Source organism: Lithobates pipiens, unplaced genomic scaffold, assembly GCF_037356315.1.
Source record: "Lithobates pipiens isolate NorthernLeopardFrog02 unplaced genomic scaffold, aLitPip1_a1.2 Scaffold_16, whole genome shotgun sequence".
Lineage (NCBI taxonomy): Eukaryota > Metazoa > Chordata > Amphibia > Anura > Ranidae > Lithobates > Lithobates pipiens.
In genome coordinates, this window is record NW_027507748.1 from 444748774 (window position 1) to 444775437 (window position 26664).

Genomic DNA, 26664 nt, shown 5'->3' on the forward strand with positions numbered 1-26664 from the left:
CATTCTATTAATATCTTCCACCTTACAAAGCCAGTCAGCCACAGTTGGCGGCAGCGGACTCTTCCAATGGGTTCAATACTTTGCAGTGTTCAAGAGATGTCGTACAATAGATTTTTTTACTGCGCTTGGCAGAAATGCTGAAGGCATGCAGCAAGAAAAGGCCTTATCACCAGGAATTTTGCATTTGGTGAATTTTTGGGTAATGTCCCTGACTGTGGGTTAATTTAGGACACGACCAAAATATGTGGAGCAGCGTTTCTCTGTCCCCTTGACATCTCCAGCACTGGTCAATAGTGGCTGGGTTATATTTGTGTAAGAGGTGAGATACCACCTAGTTAAAAGTTTAGAATTAGTCTCTTGGACTTTCATGAAGACTGAGGATTTCAATGCAAATCTGATGATATGTTGTATCTGGGCAGGTGTAAATGTACGTTGTAGTTCCTTTTCCTATTTGTCTAGGAACGGAAGGTGTGGTTATGCATCTGGACAATTTAATAGGAACTAAGTTTTAGACTTAACCTGTGTCAGGGTGCCCTTTTCGGAACAGTATTCCTCAAATATCATTAGTGGGCGGCTAAATCCCTGTGGATTAGGTAAGGTATTGAGGAAGTGTCGTAATTGGAGTGCAGACCAAAAGGACAGTTGAAAGGGGCCTGAGTTGTCCATCAGTCTTGTTCGTTGATACCCCTGTCTCATTCCATTTGTAATGGGGAAAGGGTCAGATAGAACTCCATTGGCTTTAACCTGAGTCGTACGGTTTGAGTAGATTTTGGCAATCCAATTAATGACTAGGCCAAGATGACGAAAGACCAAGAACATATATTGCCAATTTACACGGTCAAACGCCTTCTCCGCATCTGTACTGAGGAAGAAGCAGGGCGTATGGGTAGAATTGGCAACATGGAGCAGATTGAGAACTTTAGTTGGGTTATCTCTTGCCTCCCTAGTGGGGAAAGCCCACTTGGTCCAAGTGGATCAAGTCCTGTAATTGCTTGGCTAAGCGAGTCGCAGGGATCGTAGTAAACAGTTTGAGGTCAACGTTCAATAAGGAAATAGGTCTATAACTGCTACACGAGGTTGGGTCTTTGCCTTCCTTAGGGATGACAGAAATATGCGTCTTCAGAGTGTTTCTAAGGAAAACCGTGTCTGCTCCCAGGTCATTGAATAAGTCTACCATGTGAGGACCAAGGATCTGGAGTAAGGTCCGATAATATTGAAGAGTGAAGCCATCTGGGCCTTCCCTTTTTTGTCAAGCCGACAGCTTATTCTAGTTCGTCCAATCTTATTGGCGCATCTAGCTCTTCATGAAGCTCAGGTGAAACTGTGGGTATCTGGGACACCTGAATATATTCATCTATGAGGGTTTGGGAACTCGACATAGGGGGTAGATTGTAGAGGGAAGCGTAGAAGTCTCCGAAAGCTTGTGAAATCTGTGTGGGCAAGGTATTTTTTTGGGCACCTGATGATGTAATATGGAGTATATAAGTTTAGAGTTTATGTTCCCTGATTGACCTAGCTAAAGTTTTCCTGCATTTTGTCACCATATTCATAGCTTATTTTGGGTCATTTTTACAGTGCTGCCTTGGCTTCATATCAGAGCAAATCTTTAATCTGGCCCCGGAGAGAGATAAGTTCGTTGTCTAGGGTCAGAGAAAGGGCATGTTTATGCTGGGATTCAGCAATATGGAATTTAGTAAGTAGCAGAGTTTATTGTTCCCCTCTTTCCCTTTTAATTCGGGAGCTGTGTTTAATGAATATGCTGATTTGTTAATAAAAAGTTTTCTGTTAAAAAACTTTGTGGGGGGGGGGGGGAGAATATAACGTGTAGTCTCGTTCCCCCGAATGTTGCAGCCGCCACGCGTCAATCAGTTGGGCTCTATGAATGGATTATGTGACCCGTTTGTGAGAGCCAATGGGGACAGAGGATGAGTTCGAAGTGGTGTCTCTCGTAGGGGTCTGAGATATTGAAGTCTCCACCCAGGATCAATGGACCTTCTTTAAAATCTAGCAGCTAGATTAAAATGAGACGGATAAAGACATCTTGGTGATCGTTAGGCGCATTAATTGTTGCCAAAGTCAAGCCTGCTAGACAACAGAATACAAACTCCCCTGGACTTAGTAGTTTTGTTAGTAGAATGGTAGGTAAGCAGGTAAAATCTGTTTTTAAGTATAGGTAATGTCATCCCTGAAGTGGGTCTCTTGCATGAATGATACATCGTGTGAGGATTTCAAATCCTGTAATAGCATTCTTCTTTTCTTGGGTATGTTAAGACATTTGGAGAGAAAATCTTTAGTTTATCCATTGCCAATTAGGGGGGTGGGGGAAAGAGGAGCAGAAGGAGAAGGAAAGAAAAGAATAATAGGTTGAAGATGAAGGAAGGGAGTGAGAGACGGGGACATAATCCTTCACTACTCCTCAAAACTAAATTGGCAAGCACCACTTAACCAAACAAAAAACACACACCTCCTGACCTAGGTCGGGTGAAGCATGTGTCGGCCTATGTTGGGGAGTAGTCAGAGCAGGCTCCGAAAGAGCATCCCCAACCCACCCCAGCCAAAATAACAGCATGAAAATCAAGCCTACAGCATGAGCAGCAACTTCACTTTTGTCTAGATAGTGTAAAGGACCATGGACCAGGGGCCGCTGATGTCCTCGTCTCTCCCCTAGCAGACCACTCCCCCAATAGTGGGAAAGGAGGAAGGTGGCCCACTGAGGGCAAGAGACAGACACCATATGATCCCCAGTTCACAGCAGTCCTCATAAGAGGTTAAACACCCTCCAAGCCGATATTATATGAACAAGCAGCCGATATACCACCATGTGTAATTGAGCATTAGACAAGAAGTATTGAAGCAAGCAGATGAAAGGCACAGCAGTTATAACAAATATAATGAATAAACAGGTAGTACTGTAATGCATTACTTAAAAATCACTGTGAACATTAGTGCAGTATAAGACATTCCCCCTTGTGACCATTCAAACAGCTGCGGCAGCAAGCAGCCCTATATATAGGAGAGCAGGGGTAGTGTGTCATGTGAATGCCACATAGAAGGGCCGTCGTGAATGAGGACGGTAGAATCCATCCCAAACGCTAACTGCACAGGGGCCAGGGCTGTCCCCCACTCCAATCATAATGAAGTAGTCCTCCCTCCCCTCCAAAGAACCGAGGAGAAGGATGAGTTACCTGATCAGGAGCTCCTCTTTAAATATATACAGGGAGGCATAGTTAGGATGCACACATCAACAAGATCAATACTAATAATCACCCCTATAAAGCATGGAGAGATAACAAAACAGTAAGGGATTAAAAACTGTAACAACCACTATAGCTGGGGATAAGCTGTGGTGAGGTAGATCTACTGAGTCAATCTAAAACATTAAGGCACTAAGACCTCCAGGGTGTTTGGCAGTGCAAGGATAGACATATCAAGCTAGCGGCTTGTAGGTGACATCTCCAATGCGGCATTCTAAATGGGTTCTTCCTATGGAAGGAAAAAACATTGGGGAGGGAAGCCCCTATAAAACCTTGATGGGAGGGCTCTCCTAGTACTGTCCGAGCACAGTTACCTGATATTAGTAAGGGTTCATAGCAGAGTTCTGGGAAGCTCTGGAGGGACAAAGGGATCGCTAGGCATGGGGAAGGCAGTCAGCACCAGAGGAAGGGAAATGTATTGCAAAGAGCAGCAACACTGCCTCAGGACTCACGTGGGCCCTCCAAGAATTGAACTCCAGATCTTCGTCTGGTTCTCTGTGGCCGAGGATGAGAGCTCCTCCATGGCGCCGCCGAACCTAAACGGCCCATTCCATCGGCTGTTGGAGAAACACCAACCTGTTCAGGACAGGCATGGTATCCGAGTCCAGAAACCATAAGAAAGTCGGCAGGTCTCCGGGTGTGCGGAGGGTTAAGGAGTGCTGGTCTCTCCAGAAGTTAACAGAGAGAGGATTTCCCCACTGAGCCTGCAAGCCACATCCAGGATTGGTCTGAGTAGGGCTCATCTGTGGAGGGTAGCTCTCGAGAGATCAGGGGGGATCTTCACCGTCGCTCAGTCAAAATCAACATTCCCTGCTTCCCATGCTTTACGGATGATGGTCTCCTTGTGTGTGAAGTTCTGGACCCTGCAGATCACATCCATCAGTCAGTTAGGATCGGTGGGTCGGGGAGCCCAGAGCCCTGTGGATCTGGTCCAATTCTAGAGTTGCTGGGAGGGAGTTCTCCCTGAAATCCTGCGGAAGATTGCGGTTGTCTCTGCTAGATCCTCAGGTCCCATCCCCTCTGGCAGACCCCGGAGCCGCAGATTATTGCGCTTGCTCCTGTCCTCCAAATCCTCCATGCATCTGCAGGGTCACCGCTGAAGTGATATGATTTTTCTGGATGGATTCCAGGGAGGTCACCCGCTGTTGTAAGGACTCTATGGATGATTCCCCAGTGGTCATCTGTGAGGAGAGGGATTGCACATCTCGTCTGATCTTGAGAATGTCTTTGCGGTGCTGTTCCTCTAGTTGGCCGATCAGGGATTCAATATATGCCTTGGTCGGGAGGGCATGGAGAAGCGCCTGGAGTTTAGAGTCCACACCAAGGGTGAGCGGTCATGAAGAAGGACTTGAGCTTGACTGGAAAGCAGCTGGGGTTTCTGAGTACGAGTCCAATGCAAAGAGGTAGGGTGAATAATCAAATCCAAGGCCTCCCGCGATGAGCCGCATGGCTCCGCCATCTTGGGAGCAGGAGAGTTCACTTGCGAGTTTGGTAAAAAGCGAGCTATTTCCCCACCACTTTTCACGGGTCTAGCTGCCTGGGTGCTTCCCTTCACCTTCTTCTTGCTCGAGAGCATGCCACAGGGATGGTAGTGAGATAGGCTGGAGTAATCGAGAGAAGGCCAGGAGCTGTCTAAGTGCACATACTCATTCAGTCATGTTCAGGCCACCGTCGTCGGATCTTAACTGGGTTCTTTCAACTCTCTAGAAGCCACCCTTTGAGCCTGTCAGGGAAATTCACTTTATGAATATAACTGACAAGGTTGTCTTTCTTGTAGTTATCACCTCAGCATGCCTTTTATCAGAGTTGGCAGCCTGAGCCTTAACCTGTATAGGTTTTTTGTACTGCTTAGGAACAAAACTGTGTTAAGGCCAAATGTCTCCTTTCTTCCCAATGTGGTTTCTTCCTATAACCTCAACCAGGACATTGTTCTCATTATGTCCTTTTCCTTGCCATCCCAAGGAAGTCTCCCTTCACTGTCTGGATGTCCAGTGCACTTTTCGAGTCTACCTCTCTGCTGCAACTTAATTTAGACAAACCAACTCTTTTTGTCATTTCTGAGGGAACCTGCAACTCATTCCACTATCTCCAGGTGTATTGGAAAACTCATTCAAGCCCATGGACTTTACTACACCACCCTTATACACTCCAAAACCAAAAGACTAACCCTAACACAACATTTTTGGCAAGCTGATGTGATCTTCAGGATGCATGGCAAGATATTATTGGGACACATTTCACCTCGGTTATTTTGTATCTTCTAAATCAGTTACACCTTCTACCTCCAAAAGTCATCACTCCTGTGATTGTGAAGGTGAACAGTAATAGCTGGGCCACGCTTAGCAATGTTCTAGCAACATCCTGGGAGTTTTCCAGTCAGGCTTCATGAGGTGCGTAAATGGCCTACTCCTGTAACAAGGGCATTATTCGATTTTGGTTGAAGCTGCCCAGTTTATTTTCATGTACAGACATCCCTTATCTGTATAGAAAGTTTTTTGGCCAAAGTGAACTAACTCTTTAATGGCTAGGCGTGGAAAACACTGTATTTGGAAATGTGATGATTAAGGCGTTTCATGCCAATTAACCTTTTCACTATTTACACAGTGGTTTACATGGAATTGATTTATCAGTCAGGTTTTACTATCACATGGCTAGTTTCAGGAAACAATATGGTAATACTATTTATGCTTGCCAGAAATTATTCAGGTTGAAATAACTTGGTGTGTCAGGGAAAATAATGAGCCTTTGTTACATTGCATCTGGTTAAGATTCAACCTTTAGGTTGGCTATAAGTAGATTTATTTAAAGCGGTTCTGCACACATTTTTTTTCTTTGTGCCTTTGTTTTTTTGGAGCTATAACTAGTGCTCAATGCCCCTTTATTTTTATTTATTTTTCCTCCTACCTTTCATTCTCTGCTGTTTCTTAATCTCTCCCTGCGGCTATGGGCGGGGTTTCTGCGAGGATCAGCATCATTTCCGCTGATCTCCGCACTGTCTCCTGGGATTTCGTATAATTTATCCCAGGAGTCAGTGCGCCTAGCCAAAGCTTCACATCACAATGGGGGCAGTAACTTACTAAGACGCCGCCCGTTGTCATGGCAACATTTCTAATTACGCCGCTCGTAGCTGTAGCCACTGAGCGTGCGCTGGAACCAGCAAGGAAGGGAGGGAAGGAGGAAGTGATTGCTTGTGGGCTTCAAATGCCCACAAGCAAAATGACATCGGCCAAAACTAATTTATAAAAAGAACTATTTAACGGAAATACGGACATGGATAGTGGGCGAAGTCAGGACAAGTAAGGTTTTTATTTGAAACACATCTTTTTTATACATTCCGCAAAAAAAAAAAAAAAACGTCAGTGCAGAACCGCTTTAAGGCCTTCTACACAAAGGCTTTAGCTTGTATTAGAAGAGTCTGTACAACAAGCTTTTACAAAGCCTTAAAAACAGGGGTGTCCAACCTTCTGACCTTCCTGGGCCACATTGGAAGAAGAGGAATGGTCCTGGGCCACACAAAATACACTAACAATAGAGATAGCTCATGAGCAGAAAAAGTCAGACAGGTCACAAGTTAATGATCACTTATATAGGTAATGTACCTATCTGAGTAATAAAACTACATTTTTTTGTTACAAAAAAAGAAGGCAACCAAAAACTAGTGCGATATTTGACACTGTTTTTGATAAACTAACACATATCTGGTTTGATGGATATAGTAGCAATTCTCAATGAATTTTCAAGGTGCTCCTCAAATATTTTGTCCTTCGTGTGTTTCATCCTTGAAAATTGACGCTCACAAATATAAGTGCTGAGGAAAACGGATACCATGAATAAGGCTTGAGTGTGAAGAACGGGATATTTTTCTTTGAGAAGATAAAACTAATAGTCCAGTAAAGAGACACTGTCAAATTGTTCTTTGACCGCCTGTGTTCACTAAGTGTAAACACATTTTTACAAAAAAACTCCCCAAAAAGAAGTTTTTTAGGTTTACGATTTTGTATTGGGCCATATGCAGCTTGTGGGCCGCAAGTTTGAAACTCTGCCTTTAACTACACGCTGACCAGCCACAGGTTGGCACGGCTGGGCGAATCGCCGCCATTGTATGTCGGCTCTTTAAATCGATATGGCTGCCGGGCACCTGTGATCGCTCCTGACAGAGCCAGTATGGGATCTGTGTGTGTAAACACACAATTCTCGGTTCTGTCAGGGGAGTAGAGACAGATTGTGTGTTCCTACAAAGTAGGAACAGCCATATGTCTCCTCCCCCAGTCAGTCCTATCCACCCACAGTTAGAACACACAGTGAGGGAACACGATCGCCCCCTAGTGTTAACCCCTTCCCTGGCAGTGACATTTTACAGTAATCAGTGGCTTTTTTTTAGCTGTGATCACTGTATAAATGTCACTGGTCCCAAAAGTGTCCAATCTGTCCGCCGCAATGTCGCAGTCCCAATAAAAATCACAGATGGCCACCATTACTTGTAAAAAAAAAAAATAATAATAATATAAATATTATTGTGATTTTTTTTTTAATACCAAAATTATGTAGAAGAATACATATTGGCCTAAACTGATGAAGACTTTTTTTTTGGGGGGGGGGGGGGCGTGGGGGGGGATATTTACTATAGCGCAAACAATAAAAACTGCAGAGGTGATCAAATACCACTAAAAGAAAGCTCTATTTGTGGGGAAAAAAAGGAATTGAATTTTGTTTGGGTACAATGTCGCAGAACCGCACAATTGTCAGTTAAAGCAACGCAGTACAGTATCGCAAAAAATGGCTTGGTCATTAAGGGGGCAAATCCTTCTGGGCCTGAAGTGGTTAAAAAAAAAACATTCAGCTTTAATTTGGAGATGTTAAACATATATCTTAATGGGAGCTCTGGCTGTCACATTACATAAGCTGCCAGGGGCTGTAGCAAGCTTTCAAGGAGTTTCAAGCACTGCTGAAGCTTCTAAAACCTTTCAATGATTAAACTTTATGATCAGTTAATAAAGCTTAAGCAACCAGTTATTTGCTGATGTTTCTATTAGATTTGTAATAAAAAAAAGTCTATAGTCTTTTTAATGTTTTTAGACATACTGTATGTGTAAATGAGATCAACTTTCTGAGGAATATGCTGTTTCTGGCTTCATTCAGTCTGCTAAGCCCTTTCTGCTGACATGACATGACTAATGACTTGGCAGTAGGGGTCAGCTGAGGGTCAGAAGAACACAGCCAGAGCAGCCATGTCTTCAGGAAGGGTATGAAATGTGTTGGGCTGACTTGCCTCCTCCCCCCCACCTCTCCCACAAATGAAATGTATTTTTGCCTAGGCAAGAATTGCCCCGCCCCCTACGTGTGCACAGATGTGATATAGAGCTCAGGTACCCCCACATGTGTCTTGGTATCTGTGCATGCCAGGGGTTGCTGCGCACATGCAAATACTGCAGCCAGTGGGGTCTGAAAACATCCCTGTCTACGCATGTGCACAGATGTACCCACTAATAGCCAGGATTCAAAGGCCAAGCAGAGCCTGTGGGTACATCTGTGCATGCACCATAATGGTAGCGCCCGAGGAATGGGGGGGGGGGGGGGAATCACTTCGGAGGCAGACTTCACTCTGTGAAGATCTGCTTTAAGCACATCTTTTGCCACTTTATATACAGGGATAGGGTGCTTAGGTTAGTTAGGAAGGTGTTCTCATAGCTTATGGCAAATTTAATTTAAATTATAGCAAAGATAGTTAAAGTAAAACTAAAAACAAAACCTTTTTTTTTTTTTTTTTTTTTTACTAAGGAAGGAGTATAACCTCTGTCCCTTTTTTTTTTGCCACCTGTGTCTCTTTGGGGATATTTCCCTTGACATCCTGCTCATAGCCAGAACAGGAAGCGAGAGGAAATTTCTCCAAAGCTTGGGAATACCTGGTTGTTACCAGGGTCACCAGAACTAGCATCCGTGTTGCAAGATTTCCCTATTACCTGTTCTCTGATAACTCTAAAGCCGCGTACACACGGGCGGACTGTATGGCCTACTTAGTCCGCCGAAACACATTTCAGCGGACAGTCCGCTCGTGTGTGGGCTTCAGCGGACTTTTTCAGCGTGCAGTCCGGCGTACTAAGTATTTCGGATTTTTCGAAATACTGTCCGTCGTACTCGCATTTCGGCGGACAATCCGCCCGTGTGTATGCCAGTCCGCCGTACTTTTGAAATGAGCGGACTTTTCCCGCCCGGAGAAAAGTCCGCTCATTTCGAGCGGGTATCCAGGTAGGCGGGGCCCGCGAAGGAGACGTCGCTGGCCCCGCCGCCTGGTATGGACTAAAAGGGGAACCCCAACGCCGAAAAAAATCGGCGTGGGGGTCCCCCCCAAGTCCACAACAGACCCTTGTCCGAGCACGCTACCCGGCCGGCCAGGAAAGGGGGGCGAGCGAGCGCCCCCCTCCTGAGCCGTACCAGGCCGCGTGCCCTCAACATGGGGGGTGCCTTGGGGAAGGGGGGGCCACGAGGCCCCCCACCCCAAAGCACCTTGTCCCCATGTTGATGAGGACAAGGGCCTCTTCCCGACAACCCTGGCCGTTGGTTGTCGGGGTCTGCGGGCGGGGGGCTTATCGGAATCCGGGAGCCCCCTTTAATAAGGGGCCCCCGGATACCGGCCCCCCACCCTATGTGAATGAGTATGGGGTACAATGTACCCCTACCCATTCACCTGTAAAATAAAAGTACAAAAAAAAACACAACACACGAGATAAAATACTTTAATGCACAGCTCCGGGGGTCTTCCGTCTTCGGGGGTCTTCTCGCCGGACTCCTCCGCTATCTTCTTGTAGCTCTTTTGCTAGCGGAGGAGTCCGGCTTTCTTCCTCGCCGCCGGCCTCTTCTCCCGACTTCGGGGGTCTTGTCCCCCTCTTCGGTTCTTCTGCCGGGCCACCGCTCCTTCTTATAGCTCTTTTACAGGTGGTGGCCCGGTCTTCTGTCGCCGCCGCCTTCCGTTCTTCTTCTTCTTCTTCTTCTCCAGGAGATGTTGCCTCGACGATCTCTCCGGCCGGAATTCCAGGGACGCACTGCGCGGCCACTTATATAGGGACAAGGGGCGGTGTCACATGGCTTTATGTCACATGGGTTGGTGTCACATAGTGACCCCGCCCCCTTACGATGTCATAGTCCCCATGTGACATCAACCCATGTGACCAACCCATGTGACATAAAGCCATGTGACACCGCCCCTTGTCCCTATATAAGTGGCCGCGCAGTGCGTCACTGGCATTCCGGCCGGATAGATCGTCGAGGCAACATCTCCTGGAGAAGAAGAAGAAGAAGAACGGAAGGCGGCGGCCGCGACAGAAGACCGGGCCACAGCCTGTAAAAGAGCTATAAGAAGGCGCGGTGGCCCGGCAGAAGAACCGAAGAGGGGGACAGGACCCCCGAAGTCGGGAGAAGAGGCCGGCGGCGAGGAAGAAAGCCGGACTCCTCCGCTAGCAAAAGAGCTACAAGAAGATAGCGGAGGAGTCCGGCGAGAAGACCTCCGAAGACGGAAGACCCCCGGAGCTGTGCAATAAAGTATTTTATCTCGTGTGTTGTGGTTTTTTTTGTACTTTTATTTTACAGGTGAATAGGTAGGGGTACATTGTACCCCATACTCATTCACATAGGGCGGGGGGCCGGTATCCGGGGGCCCCCTTATTAAAGGGGGCTCCCGGATTCCGATAAGCCCCCCGCCCGCAGACCCCGACAACCAACGGCCAGGGTTGTCGGGAAGAGGCCCTTGTCCTCATCAACATGGGGACAATGGTGCTTTGGGGTGGGGGGGCCGCGCGGCCCCCCTCCCCTCCCCGAGGCACCCCCCAATGTTGAGGGCACGCGGCCTGGTACGGTTTAGGAGGGGGGCGCTCGTTCGCCCCCCCTTTCCTGGCCGGCCGGGTAGCGTGCTCGGACAAGGGTCTGTTGTGGACTTGGGGGGGACCCCCACGCCGATTTTTTTTGGCGTTGGGGTTCCCCTTTAAGTCCATACCAGGCGGCGGGGTCAGCGACGTCTCCTTCGCGGGCCCCGCCTACCTGGAGACGCGCTCGAAATGAGCAGACTTTCCTCCGTGTGTGTGGGCGAGTCCGTTCATTTCAAAAGTAGGGCGGATAGTATGGCGGACTTAGTACGCTGTATTAGTCCGCTCAAAAAGTGGTGTGTGTGGTCAAGTCCGTTCATTCGAAAGTATGGATTGTATGACGGACTAAGTAGGCCATACAGTCCGCCCGTGTGTACGCGGCTTAAGTTTAGTATTCTCTTTAACCGCTTGCCGTCCAGGGCAGTTTTGAAATTTTTAACATACCGTATTTATCGGCTTATAACACGTGCCGGCGTATAACACAAACTTTTAAGAGGGAAGTTTAAGGAAAAAAAACTTATATTTAAATGCCCAACGCAATCTTGTCAGTGTCATTTGCAGCCTTGTCAGTCATTTGCAGCCTTGTAAGTCATTTGCAGCCTTCCTTTGCAGCCTTGTCAGTCATTTGCAGCCTTGTTAGTGTCTTTTGCAGGCTTGCCGTTTAAAAATGGGGCCTCTGAGATACAAAGCACATGTCCTGTGTATCTTGGCGGGGCTCGGTAGCTCTCTGTGGCTTTCGGCTATTTCCGGCCGCACTCGGCTGTTCTCGGCAGCTTTCAGCCGTTCTTGACGGCTTTCGGCTTTCTGAAAGCCGCCGAGTGCAGCCAAAAATAGCTGAAAGCCGCCGAGAATGGCAGAGAAGCTGGCAATCGGCGGGGGGTCGGCGTATAACACGCACCCACGTTTTCCCCCTGATTTTAAGGGGGAAAAAGTGCGTGTTATACACCGATAAATACGGTACATATTAAAATCTGCAATTTTTTTGACTTAAAACCCCTAGACATTATACTGTATATTTTCTGAAACCAAAAGCCCTGGAGAACAAAATGTTGATTGTTGCAATTTCTTACGTGGCACAATATTTAGGCAGCGCATATTTTCTGAAAAAAATACACTTTTAGTGCACAAAAACATAACATAATACTCAATGCTTTGGTAAAAGATGTACTAAACACATCAAGGTTTAAAATAGCGAATGCCTGTGAAATGGCAACAAATGACAGTACCTAAAATTATCCATAGGCTTTAAAAGCCTTTACAGGATATCATTTGAGAGTTAAATGTGAGCTCTGGAGCTAGAATTATTGCTTTCACTCTGATATTCTTGCCAATACCTCACATGTGGTGCAACCACTGTTTACATATGCGTGCTGGACCTAAGTGCACGTTTGCATTTGAGCATCACCGCAGGGTGATGGGGGTGCTTTTACTTTTTTTAAACTGTATTTAACCACTTTCAGACCGGACCATTTTGCTGGTAAATGACCAGAGGTCTTTTTACACTTTGGCACTGCGCTGCTTTAACTGGTAATTGCGCGGTCATGCAATGTTGTACCCAAACGAAATTTGCGTCCTTTTCTTCCCACAAATAGAGCTTTCTTTTAAAGGTATTTGACTGACTCTGCGATTTTTATTTTTTGCGATATAAACGTAAAAAGACCGCAAATTTTGAAAAAAAATGATATTTTCTACTTTTTGTTATTAGAAAAATCCAATAAACTCAATTTTAGTCATACATTTAGGCCAAAATGTATTCAGCCACATGTCTTTGGTAAAAAAAAAAGTCAATAACTGTATATTTATTGGTTTGCGCAAAAGTTGTCACATCTACAAACTAAGGTACGTTTTCTGGAATTTACGCAGCTTTTAGTTTACGACTGCCTATCTCATTTCTTGAGGTGCTAAAATGGCAGGGCAGTACAAAACCCCCCCAAATGACCCCATTTTGGAAAGTAGACACCCTAAGGAAATTGATAAGTGGCATGTTGAACCCATTGAATATTTCATTTTTTTGCCTCAAGCAATTGAATAATGACAAAAAAATTTTTTATTTTTTTTTTTTTTACACAAAGTTGTCACTAAATGATATATTGCTCACACATGCTATGGGCATATGTGAAATGACACCCCAAAATAAATTCTGCTGCTTCTCCTGAGTACGGGGATACCACATATGTGGGACTTTTTGGGAGCCTAGCCGCGTACGGGGCCCCGAAAACCAAGCACCGCCTTCAGGCTTTCTAAGGGCGTAAATTTTTGATTTCACTTCTCACTACCTATTACAGTTTTGAAGGCCATAAAATGCCAAGATGGCACAAAATGACCCCATTTTAGAAAGTAGACACCCCAAGCTATTTGCTGAGAGGCATGTTGAGTCCATGGAATATTTTATATTTTGCCACAAGTTGCGGGAAAATTACAAACTTTAATTTTTTTTAATTTTTTTTTCACAAAGTTGTCACTAAATGATATATTGCTCACGCATGCCATGGGCATATGTGAAATGACACCCCAAAATAAATTCTGCTGCTTCTCCTGAGTACGGGGATACCACATGTGTGGGATTTTTTGGGAGCCTAGCCGCGTACGGGGCCCCGAAAGCCAAGAACCGCCTTCAGGTTTTCTAAGGGCGTAAATATTTGACTTCACTCCTCACTACCTATTACAGTTTTGAAGGCCATAAAATGCCAAGATGGCACAAAACCCCCACAAATGACCCCATTTTAGAAAGTAGACACCCCAAGCTATTTGCTGAGAGGCATGTTGAGTCCATGGAATATTTTATATTTTGCCACAAGTTGCGGGAAAATTACAAACTTATTTTTTTATTTTTTTTTCCACAAAGTTGTCACTAAATGATATATTGCTCACGCATGCCATGGGCATATGTGAAATGACACCTCAAAATAAATTCTGCTGCTTCTCCTGAGTACGGGGATACCACATATGTGGGACTTTTTGGGAGCCTAGCCGCGTACGGGGCCCCGAAAACCAAGCACCGCCTTCAGGCTTTCTAAGGGCGTTACAGTTTTGAAGGCCATAAAATGCCAAGATGGCACAAACCCCCCCCCCCCCCAAATGACCCCATTTTGGAAAGTAGACACCCCTAAATTTAGGGGTACACTAGTGAGACTAGGTAATAAATGGCGGGTGCCCTGAAACTATAAAAAAATAACTAACCAACCAGCGTCACCTGTAACAGTTATATGGTGATCACTGGTGAAAGGGTTAACTAGGGGGCAATCAGGGGGCTTTATGCGGTAGTATATGGGGGTCCCTGGCGCTATAAAAAGCTGCAGCAAACCTAAATACCTACCTGCCTAACTAGCGTCACCTGTGACACTAATACAGCGATCAGAAAAACGATCGCTTATTAGGCTGGGTTCACACTGGAGCGATGCGGGAACGCCACGAATCCGCGGCGGGTTCCCGCATCGCATGCCTCCCGGCGGCAGTTCACACTGCCCTATGCGAACTGCTGGGAGTGTCAGTGAAATGTTAATGACACCCCCAGATCAGTTCGCATATCATAGTGCGATCTGCAAACTCAGATCGCATGGTGTGAACACCCATGCGATCCGATTCTGCTGCGGACCAAAAAAAGGGTCCCGTGCGAGTTTGCGGCGGGTGCAACGCGAATTCAGCCATACTATCTGCATGGCTGAACTCGAATCGCACAGAGATCGGATGTGATTTGCACTGCAGTGCGGTGCGAATCACATCCGTTCTCATAAACCGCTGCAATGTGAACCCAGCCTTAGTGACACTGGCGACGGGGGGTGATCACGGGGTTAAACCTTTATTGGGGGGGTTAGGGGGGTACCTTAGAACTAAAGGGGGCTAACCCTAACTGCCCTAACAGTTATTACAGTCACAAATGACACCCGCCGGGTGATCAGGGGGTTAAACCTTTATTAGGTAATAAATGGCGGGTGCCCTGAAACTATAAAAAATAACTAACCAACCAGCGTCACCTGTAACAGTTATATGGTGATCACTGGTGAAAGGGTTAACTAGGGGGCAATCAGGGGGCTTTATGCGGTAGTATATGGGGGTCCCTGGCGCTATAAAAAGCTGCGGCGAACCTAAATACCTACCTGCCTAACTAGCGTCACCTGTGACACTAATACAGCGATCAGAAAAACGATTGCTTATTAGGCTGGGTTCACACTGGAGCGATGCGGGAACGCCACAAATCCGCGGCGGGTTCCCGCATCGCATGCCTCCCGGCGGCAGTTCACACTGCCCTATGCGAACTGCTGGGAGTGTCAGTGAAATGTTAATGACACCCCCAGATCAGTTCGCATATCGCAGTGCGATCTGCAAACTCGGATCGCATGGTGTGAACACCCATGCTATCCGATTCTGCTGCGGACCAAAAAAAGGGTCCCGTGCGAATTTGCGGCGGGTGCGGCGAATGGCTGAACTCGAATCGCAGAGATCGGATGTGATTTGCACTGCAGTGCGGTGCGAATCACATCCGTTCTCATAAACCGCTGCAATGTGAACCCAGCCTTAGTGACACTGGCGATGGGGGGTGATCACGGGGTTAAACCTTTATTGGGGGGGTTAGGGGGGTACATTAGAACTAAAGGGGGCTAACCCTAACTGCCCTAACAGTTATTACAGTCACAAATGACACCAATGCACAAAAAAAAAATGCATTGGTGTCACTGTGACTGGGGGGGCAGGGGTAATTGGGGGGGTGATCGGGGGGTAAAGGGGGGGTGTGAGTGTGCCTGGCATGTTCTACTGTGAAGTGTCGTGTTGGTGCAACTCACCGATCCTCTCTCCTCGGTGTCGGAAACGAAAAATACCGACACGGAGGAGAGATTACATCACTTCCTCTCCTGTGTTTACATTACAGGAGAGGAAGTGATGTCACGAAGGATTTCCATTCGTCGGGAGCGATCGCGAGGGGGTGGCCATGAATGAATGGCCGCCCCCTCATCCCGGATCGCTCCCGAACGAATACAGACCGCCGCAGGCACCGGGGGGGGGGGCCCGATCGGGCCCCCCACCCGCGGGAAGGCAGGGACGTACAGGTACGCCCATATGCCTGCCCGTGCCATTCTGTCGACGTACATCGTCGTGCGGCGGTCGGCAAGTGGTTAATATTAAAATTAAATACATTAATTGATTAATAATTAATGTTTTTTACACTTAATCCTCTTTCTTTTTCATTCAGATATCTGTTTGATAGCTGCTTCCCTGCCTATTCCAGAAACCAGGAGTGACTAAATCCTTGTCGATTCTGGCTTCATTCATCACAAAGGAGATGGGGGATAGGCTGTTCAGCTGACACGATCACTTACAGCAGCCCTTCAGCTCCGTGGTGGAACAGGAGAGTGCTGGGGGCCCTTCTGAGCCCTGTGAATGTGATTAAGTAGCTGTATAGAAATGGGTGCATGGGGTCACCTCAGAAGTGCCCCTGCAAAGCGAGAAAAGGGTTTGCATAGCGGCGGCTTGATATCCTGGCGACGTCATATCCGGTCTGGTTATTGAAACCACTTTGCCGCCATAATTTTGCTATATGGCGGGCAGCAAGTGTTAAAGAAAATAACTTTCATGTCTTGAAATATGTATCAACAATATTAACTACTTAAGCCCTGGACCATTTGTCTGGCAAAAGACCAGAGCACTTTTTGTGATTCGGCACTGCGTCGCTAATTGACAATTGCGCGGTCGTGCAACGTGACTCCCAAACAAAATTGCTATAAACAAAAAAATAGCGACAATTTTGAAAAAGAGACATTATTTTTTACTTTTTGCTATAATAAATATCCCCATAAAATATATAAAGAAACATTTTTTTTCCTCAGTTTAGGCTGATATGCATTCTCCTACATTTTTGGTAAAAAAAAAAAATTGCAATAAGCATTTATTGATTGGCTTAAACAAAAGTTATAGCATCTACAAAATAGAGGATAGTTTTATGGCATTTTTATTAATATTTTTTTTTTACTAGTAATGGCGGCAATTAGCGATTTTTATCGTGACTGCAACATTATGGCGAACAGGTCGGACACTTTTGGTGCTATTTTGGGACCATTCACATTTATACAGCGATCAGTGCGATTAAAAATCCATTGATTACTTGTAAATGTGACTGGCAGTGAAGGGGTTAATCACTAGGTAGCGCTGTAGGGGTTAAGTGTGTCCTAAGGAGTGATTCTAACTGTGGCAATAACAAATTTAAAGGAACGTACAGGTATGCCCATTTGCGCAACCGTGTCATTCTGTCGACGTATATGTACATGCGCCAGACGGCAAGAGGTTAAGGATGGTTTGAATTTGTAATTACAATTTATTTCATTAGATGGTTATAACTGGCTGCTTCTGAAGAAGCAGCTTGCGAAACTAGTAAAGGACACCTAGTCATCCTATTGTTTGTACAATTGTTTGAAGCAGCACGTAAGGCTGTAACTATCAACTGTATTTTTGTCAATGTGGTTTTGTTCCACTATGTTTTTATATTCTATATACTATTAAACTGTTTTTATACAAATTATATATACTTTTGTCTATGTCCTTGAGGTACCGAGATAGTCCAAATCCTTTTCTCGCTTTGCAGGGGCACTTCTGAGGTGACCCCCTGCACCCATTTCTATGATATATGGATGATGGTACCCACCCCTACCCTATAACACACCTTAAATTGAGGCAATACTGATATTGATTACGTAGCTGTATAGGTGCTTGATCACCTTTATATGAAAGGAGATTGCCAGCTGTAAAAAACAATACTTTTAGAGCTGGTTCACACAGGGGCGACTCAGATCCGACTTCAGGTCGCCCCTAGTTGCCTCAAGTCGCGCTACATGTAAAAATCAATGTAAGTGAATGAGAGCCGTCTTAATGCACACTACTGAAGTCGCTCCGACTTCAGAAAAGGTTCCTGTACTACTTGTATCCGACTTGTAGGTGACTGGTACCCATTGATTTCAATGGAAGTCGCCTCCAAGTTGGATCTCCGTCTATACTGAGGCGACTCTCACAGAATTATCAGCTCTCGAGAGGGAACTCCACGCCAAATTTATTTTAAAAATTTGCATCAGTTCCCCCTCCGGGAGCATACCAGGCCCTTAGTTCTGGTATGGATTTTAAGGTGAACCCCCTACGCCGAAAAAACGGCGTGGGGGTACCCCCAGATCCATACCAGACCCTTATCCGAGCACGAAGCCTGGCCGGTCAGGAAGGAGATGGGGACAAGCAAGCGCCCCCCCCCCCCCCCCTCCTGGACCGTACCAGGCCGCGTGCCCTCAACATGGGGGGGTGGGTGCTTTAGGGGAAGGGGGCGCCTTTTATTAAGCAGCTCCGGGGGTCTTCTTCCGATGTCAGGGGGTCTTCTGACGACTTCTCCGCTCTGTTCGGCCTCTTCTCCCAGTGTCCGGCCTCTTCTCCCGGGCTCATCCGCTGTCTTCTTGCAGCTCTTTTACTAGCAGAGGAGCCCGATCTCCTCCGCCCTCTGTCCTTCTTCTTTCGTGCTCAGATAAGGGTCTGGTATGGATCTAGGGGGGACCCCCACGCCGTTTTTTCAGCGTAAGGGCTTCCCCTTAAAATCCATACCAGACCTAAGGGCCTGGTATGCTCCCGGAGGGGGAACCCACGCCATTTTTTTTTTTTTTTTTATTTGGCGTGGAGTTCCTCGTGAGAGCTCATTCTCTGATTGGCCACGGAAAAAGTCGCCTGGCCTGGGGCGACTTAAAGTCACGTTGTAAGTCGCCCCAAGTCGTGTTGACAAGTTGCCTCCAAAAGTCGCATTGGAAGTCGTGTCGCCCCTGTGTGAACCGGCTCTAAGACACACTTCTACCAAATATGTTGTCATAAATTTGCACATCTTCCAGTGTAATCCGCCCGGGGTTAAAGATGCCACATAAATGTAAATGAGTGGAGTGGGAGGAGAGTCAGGATACTACTGCACTAATGCCACCAATATGTCTTACTGTCACACAATAAAGCCAGTTTCCTGTGTAAAAACCTTTGTCGTCTAGATTTAGTGGAGGCAGTGACATCTGGCATAATGGACCGTCAGACAGAACGTCCAGATGCCATAAAATGAGATGTAACATGTTTATCCTAAGTCCTTGTACACACGGTCGGAGAATCCGTCGGAATGTGTCCTATCGGACCGTGTCGTCGGATAATCCCACTGTGTGTGGTATGCATCGGACTGATTCCGTCGGAATATCCGTCGGACCCAATTTTCCAACATGTTGGAAATATTTCCCGACCAACTGGGCCGATCGGACATACTCCGATCATGTGTAGAGAATTTTGATCGGACTAAGTGCCACGCATGCTCAAATCAAATTCCTACATCAAAGCTATTGGCTATTAGCCTGAATGTAGTCCCATCGTAACGAAATTACGCCATCACGTTCTGAAAGATCAGATTTTTTCGCCAACTTTGTCCGACCGTGTGTATGCAACAGTTTCGTACAAGATCCGACGGACAAAATCTGACGGGCAAAATCCGACGGATTTAGTTGTGGAAATCTCCGACCGTGTGTACAGGGGCTAACATTGTAAATTGCAAGATAAAGCAGCCTTTTGCTGTTTAAGAAATGGTCTTAAATAAGATGTACATAAGATGTACCTATTTTCCTTAAAATAACAATGATGAAATTTAATTTCAGAGGAACTCATAATCGGGAAGCAGGACAACTGAAAAACAAGATAGCTCAACAAGAAGCTGAGCTGGAAATAACCAGAAATCAGCTATCTACAGAACGCTTTGAAAGGCAAGTGTTTGTGTACATGCAGTTTATCACTTATTCTAACTAGTATAACTTTAACTTAAATGGGAGTTCTGCTACAAACATATAATAACTCTAATGGAGCATGTGAATAAAAAACACTCAAGATCTTGTTTAAAAAGATATAGCTATAGCACATTGTATTGTACATCATCACATTGTATTGTCATCACATTGTAAAGTGCTGCCCAAACTGTTGCCGCTATGTATAAAAATAATAATACTCTCTTTCCGCTAATGTCAAAATCTGATATTTGGACCCCTTTTCCTGTTTCCCCAAAATAAAAATGTAAGGCATGCCGTGAATGACAGCTGTCACAGTTGCTTGTGTTCTCAACTGAAACGGCTGGTGTATAACTGATCACATGTACAGCATACAGCACCATGGCAACTGTAAGTCAAACAGACGCTAAGATGGCAGCTTCTTTGGCTTTAACCCTTTCACTGCCAGGTCTGTACGCTGTATGGACGTACAGAAGTGCCTGCAGGTGGCCAAGTCAGTACGGTGTACGGACTTCGTTTCGCCTTCTCCTATAAGCTTATGGTCACTTCAATGACCATAAGATTATATGAAAACTGTTCAGCAGACTCTGCTGAACAATTCTTTAACTCTGAGTTATTAACCCCTAATGTGACCTCCCCCCACCCATGCCGCTGCTTCCCTGTCCCCAGCCTCTCTACCTCCGCAGCTAAATGGCACCTGAAACAACTCCCCCCACTCTCCTTTCCTATCCCCTTCAACCCTCCCCCCCAGCACTGAGTACCCCCCCCCCTCCACCCGATCTGACCACCCCAAATTCGATCCCCCATAGCCACCATTATATACAGGCATCCCTCCTCTGCCGCTCTAGCTGGCTTCAGGTGCTGCTGGGGGCTTGGGGGGATCCAGATGTGTCCCTCCCATCACTCAGATAGCCAACCATACCAGCCCCGCACCCCTGATCCATCCCTGCTCCGGCGGCATCCCTCCTTCTCCTCCTGGAGCTTCTGCTCTGGCAATGTGACAGGCTGGGGATCGTGGCAGGGGGAGCGGTGCGGGTGATGTTTGGGCTTGGGGGCTTGGTAAACCTGTGTTTACGACCCCCCAAGTGTGGCACTCTGGACGCATGCAGCGATCACTATGATTGCTCCTATATGCCCACTGACATCTGATAATAGTAACTGCGAGTGTTACTCTGTATCAGACTGTCAGTTTAGGAATGAATGGGATCTCTATACAGATTCCATGCATTCATCCCTTTCTCTGTCTCAAAAAAAGATATATGGGGGTCTGTTTAGACCTCTGATATCTCACCAAAGACCCCCCCCCCCCTCATGTAAAAAAAAATATTATAAAATGACTGTAAAGAAAAAACACAAACATAGTAAGACCCCCCTAGGTCCGCCTGCACTCACCCCTCCACGGTGGCGTCCGTCCACACTCACCCCTCCACCTCAGGGTCTAATCATCTGGCTTGAAAAAAAAACTCATACAGGCATATGAGTCCGGTGCCCTGCAGAGGGGCGGCGACCCTGATGGACCTGCCACTCCTGGTAAGACTCCTTTCACATGGAGCGGACTCTGTCAAGAAGATCCACCTGCTCAGTGGGGGATCTGTCTGCTGAGCAGGCGGGTGACAGGTCCGGACGCGGACACAGCCCGCTGTTCTCTACGGGACGGTCGGATGAAAAGGGACCGCCTGTCCATTTCCATCGGACGCCATCCGATCCGATATGCTAGATGGATGGGGAATGGAATCCCCACCCGTCTGTTTTTAGCAGGCTGGATCAGATACAGGTGGGTATAACACATGTCCATTTACATCAGTCTCTCCATAGAGAACAATGTTATTCCGGTTGGGCCCGCCTGAAAAACGGACAGGCAGACCCAATCGTGTGCTTGTGTGAAATGGGCCTAAGGCCTTATTTACTGGGGGCATACACAGCATACCTTTACAGGGATGCACAGGTGTTCCGTTCATCTCTGTGCAGGCAGTCCCATTGATGTAATTTGAGATGTAGCAACTGCACCAACAGATCCGCTCCTCACAATTTTACACCCATGTAGGTCCGCATGCATGTCCCTGAGCTCACACTGTCTGTGTTCTAAGTCATGTACCCACACCCACATGGATGTCAGATAGGGAACAGCAGCTATACCTGTGCAGCCGTTGCATCCTAATTGACATAAATGAGACTGCCTTTACAGGGATGCATGGAACACCTGTGCATTCCTGTGTGGGTAAACATGCCCCCCCCCCCCATGGGCGTACACTTTAGTATGCCACATGTGAACAATGCTTTAGTACTAATTTAGCAGGAATTTTGTAAGTTACGTTGTGTTTATGTGCAATATTAATGATTTTAGTGTATTTTTTGTGAAAATAGCAATATGATGAACAATTATTGCAGGGCCCAGAAAATCAGTAGCACTTTTGTTTATTCTACAAGTCATGTGCTTGTAGAAAGTGTCTAGTTTGAGGGGTCTTTTCAAATTCTGAAAGCTGTACGTGAAAACTGAAAACCTATAGATTTTTTGAGAAATATTGGTTTGATAAACATCTGCGCAAATACCACGGGGTCTAAAAAATCTGTAGCACCTTCTTTTTATTCTAGAAGTCATATGCTTTCAGAAAATATATGGTTTTGGGGGTCTTTCACAAATTCTGAAAGCTGTAAGGGAAAAATGAAAACCTTAAGATTTTTTGAGAGATTTGGATATTTACATTTTTGTGTACGTTCAATTTTCACCATTTTGCAATAAGACGCAATGTAAAAATTTTAACTTTTTCTTATTTATTAACTCCTTTTATATTTAGTAGGGATTTAGCAGGAATTGTGTAAAATTATTTGTGGTTTTATCTGCTAATAATGGTTTTAGTGTATTTTTTGCCAACATATTGGTTTGATAAACATTTTCGCAAATACTGTGGGGTCTAAAAAATAAGTAGCACCTTATTTTTATTCTAGAGGTCATATGCTTTCAGAAAATATATGGTTTTGGCAAATTCTGAAATCTGTAAGGGAAGAATTAAAACCTTCCGATTTTTTGAGAAATTTGGATAATTACACTTTTGCGTCTGTTCAGTTTTCACCATTTCGCAAAAAGCGCAATTTAAAAGTTACAAATATTTGTTATTTATTAACTTAATACAGGTTAAGCTTTTTATATTTAGTAGGAATTTTGTAAAATGTGCTGTTCTTTTATCTGCTAATAATGGTTTTAGTGTATTTTTTGCAAATATATTGGTTTGATAAACATTTGCGCAAATACCGCAGCGTCTAAAAAAATTGGTAGCACCTTCTTTTTATTCTACTGATTATGTGCTTTCAGAAAATATATGGTTTGGGGGGGTCACAAATTCTGAAAGCTATAAGTGAAAAATAATAAACAAAGGAAAAATTGCAAAAATTGTCTGGCCACCTGAAGGTACAAAATGGAGCACATGACCTGGCAGTGAAAGGGTTAATGGATAGGCAAGTTTAGCTCCTCTTTAAATATTTACTTTTATTTTTAGACACATTTAACCACTTTCAGACCGGACCATTTTGCTGGTAAATGACCAGAGGTCTTTTTACACTTTGGCACTGCGCTGCTTTAACTGGTAATTGCGCGGTCATGCAATGTTGTACCCAAACAAAATTTGCGTCCTTTTCTTCCCACAAATAGAGCTTTCTTTTGATGGTATTTGATTGCCTCTGCGATTTTTATTTTTTGCGATATAAACGTAAAAAGACCGCAAATTTTGAAAAAAAATGATATTTTCTACTTTTTGTTATTAGAAAAATCCAATAAACTCAATTTTAGTCATACATTTAGGCCAAAATGTATTCAGCCACATGTCTTTGGTAAAAAAAAAGTCAATAATTGTATATTTATTGGTTTGCGCAAAAGTTGTCACATCTACAAATTAAGGTACGTTTTCTGGAATTTACGCAGCTTTTAGTTTACGACTGCCTATCTCATTTCTTGAGGTGCTAAAATGGCAGGGCAGTACAAAACCCCCCCAAATGACCCCATTTTGGAAAGTAGACCCCCTAAGGAAATTGATAAGAGGCATGTTGAGCCCATTGAATATTTTATTTTTTTGCCTCAAGCGATTGAATAATGACAAAAAAAAAAATTTTTTTTTTTTTTTACACAAAGTTGTCACTAAATGATATATTGCTCACACATGCTATGGGCATATGTGAAATGACACCCCAAAATAAATTCTGCTGCTTCTCCTGAGTACGGGGATACCACATATGTGGGACTTTTTGGGAGCCTAGCCGCGTACGGGGCCCCGAAAACCAAGCACCGCCTTCAGGCTTTCTAAGGGCGTAAATTTTTGAGTTCACTTCTCACTACCTATTACAGTTTTGAAGGCCATAAAATGCCAAGATGGCACAAAACCCCCACAAATGACCCCATTTTAGAAAGTAGACACCCCAAGCTATTTGCTGAGAGGCATGTTGAGTTCATGGAATATTTTATATTTTGCCACAAGTTGCGGGAAAATTACAAACTTTTTTTTTTTTTTTTTTTTTCACAAAGTTGTCACTAAATGATATATTGCTCATGCATGCCATGGGCATATGTGAAATGACACCCCAAAATAAATTCTGCTGCTTCTCCTGAGTACGGGGATACCACATATGTGGGACTTTTTGGGAGCCTAGCCGCGTACGGGGCCCCGAAAACCAAGCACCGCCTTCAGGCTTTCTAAGGGCGTTACAGTTTTGAAGGCCATAAAATGCCAAGATGGCACAAACCCCCCCCCCCCCCAAATGACCCCATTTTGGAAAGTAGACACCCCTAAATTTAGGGGTACACTAGTGAGACTAGGTAATAAATGGCGGGTGCCCTGAAACTATAAAAAAATAACTAACCAACCAGCGTCACCTGTAACAGTTATATGGTGATCACTGGTGAAAGGGTTAACTAGGGGGCAATCAGGGGGCTTTATGCGGTAGTATATGGGGGTCCCTGGCGCTATAAAAAGCTGTAGCGAACCTAAATACCTACCTGCCTAACTAGCGTCACCTGTGACACTAATACAGCGATCAGAAAAACGATCGCTTATTAGGCTGGGTTCACACTGGAGCGATGCGGGAACGCCACGAATGCGCGGCGGGTTCCCGCATCGCATGCCTCCCGGCGGCAGTTCACACTGCCCTATGCGAACTGCTGGGAGTGTCAGTGAAATGTTACTGACACCCCCAGATCAGTTCGCATATCGCAGTGCGATCTGCAAACTCGGATCGCATGGTGTGAACACCCATGCGATCCGATTCTGCTGCGGGCCAAAAAAAGGGTCCCGTGCGAATTTGCGGCGGGTGCGGCAAATGGCTGAACTCGAATCGCACAGAGATCGGATGTGATTTGCACTGCAGTGCGGTGCGAATCACATCCGTTCTCATAAACCGCTGCAATGTGAACCCAGCCTTAGTGACACTGGCGACGGGGGTGATCACGGGGTTAAACCTTTATTGGGGGGGTTAGGGGGGTACCTTAGAACTAAAGGGGGCTAACCCTAACTGCCCTAACAGTTATTAGTCACAAATGACACCCGCCGGGTGATCAGGGGGTTAAACCTTTATTAGGTAATAAATGGCGGGTGCCCTGAAACTATAAAAAAATAACTAACCAACCAGCGTCACCTGTAACAGTTATATGGTGATCACTGGTGAAAGGGTTAACTAGGGGGCAATCAGGGGGCTTTATGCGGTAGTATATGGGGGTCCCTGGCGCTATAAAAAGCTGCGGCGAACCTAAATACCTACCTGCCTAACTAGCGTCACCTGTGACACTAATACGGCGATCAGAAAAATTATCGCTTATTAGGCTGGGTTCACACTGGAGCGATGCGGAAACGCCGCGAATCCGCGGCGGGTTCCCGCATCGCATGCCTCCCGGCGGCAGTTCACACTGCCCTATGCGAACTGCTGGGAGTGTCAGTGAAATGTTACTGACACCCCCAGATCAGTTCGCATATCGCAGTGCGATCTGCAAACTCGGATCGCATGGTGTGAACACCCATGCGATCCGATTCTGCTGCGGGCCAAAAAAAGGGTCCCGTGCGAATTTGCGGCGGGTGCGGCGAATGGCTGAACTCGAATCGCACAGAGATCGGATGTGATTTGCACTGCAGTGCGGTGCGAATCACATTCGTTCTCATAAACCGCTGCAATGTGAACCCAGCCTTAGTGACACTGGCGACGGGGGGTGATCACGGGGTTAAACCTTTATTGGGGGGGTTAGGGGGGTACATTAGAACTAAAGGGGGCTAACTCTAACTGCCCTAACAGTTATTACAGTCACAAATGACACCAATGCAAAAAAAAAAAAAAAAAAAATGACATTGGTGTCACTGTGACTGGGGGGCAGGGGTAATTGGGGGGGTGATCGGGGGGTAAAGGGGGGGTGTGAGTGTGCCTGGCATGTTCTACTGTGTGTGTAGAGTGTTGGTGCAACTCACCGATCCGCTCTCCTCCGTGTCGGAACGAAAAATACCGACACGGAGGAGAGAATACATCACTTCTTCTCCTGTGTTTACATTACAGGAGAGGAAGTGATGTCACGGGGGATTTCTATTCGTCGGGAGCGATCGCGAGGGGGTGGCCATGAATGAATGGCCGCCCCCTCGTCCCGGATCGCTCCCGGATGAAAACCGACCGCCGCAGGCACCGGGCGGGGGCCCGATCGGGCCCCCGACCCGCGGGAGGCAAGGGACGTACATGTAAGCCCTTATGCCTGCCCGTGCCATTCTGCCGACGTACATCGGCGTGCGGCGGTCGGCAACTGGTTAAGGGTAGTAAGGTTGGTATGATGAA

The 26664-nt window shown here is 46.0% G+C and overlaps 1 protein-coding gene across 2 annotated transcripts in view; it reads left to right on the top strand.

Moving 5' to 3' along the window:
• TSGA10 (testis specific 10) overlaps positions 1-26664 on the top strand; it is a 180961-nt gene that overhangs the window by 135665 nt on the left and 18632 nt on the right. For both annotated transcript variants that reach the window (XM_077482743.1, XM_077482744.1), the window contains exon 18: positions 19750-19858. In XM_077482743.1, coding sequence (XP_077338869.1) covers positions 19750-19858 — 109 coding nt within the window. The remainder of the gene's footprint in view (positions 1-19749; positions 19859-26664) is intronic.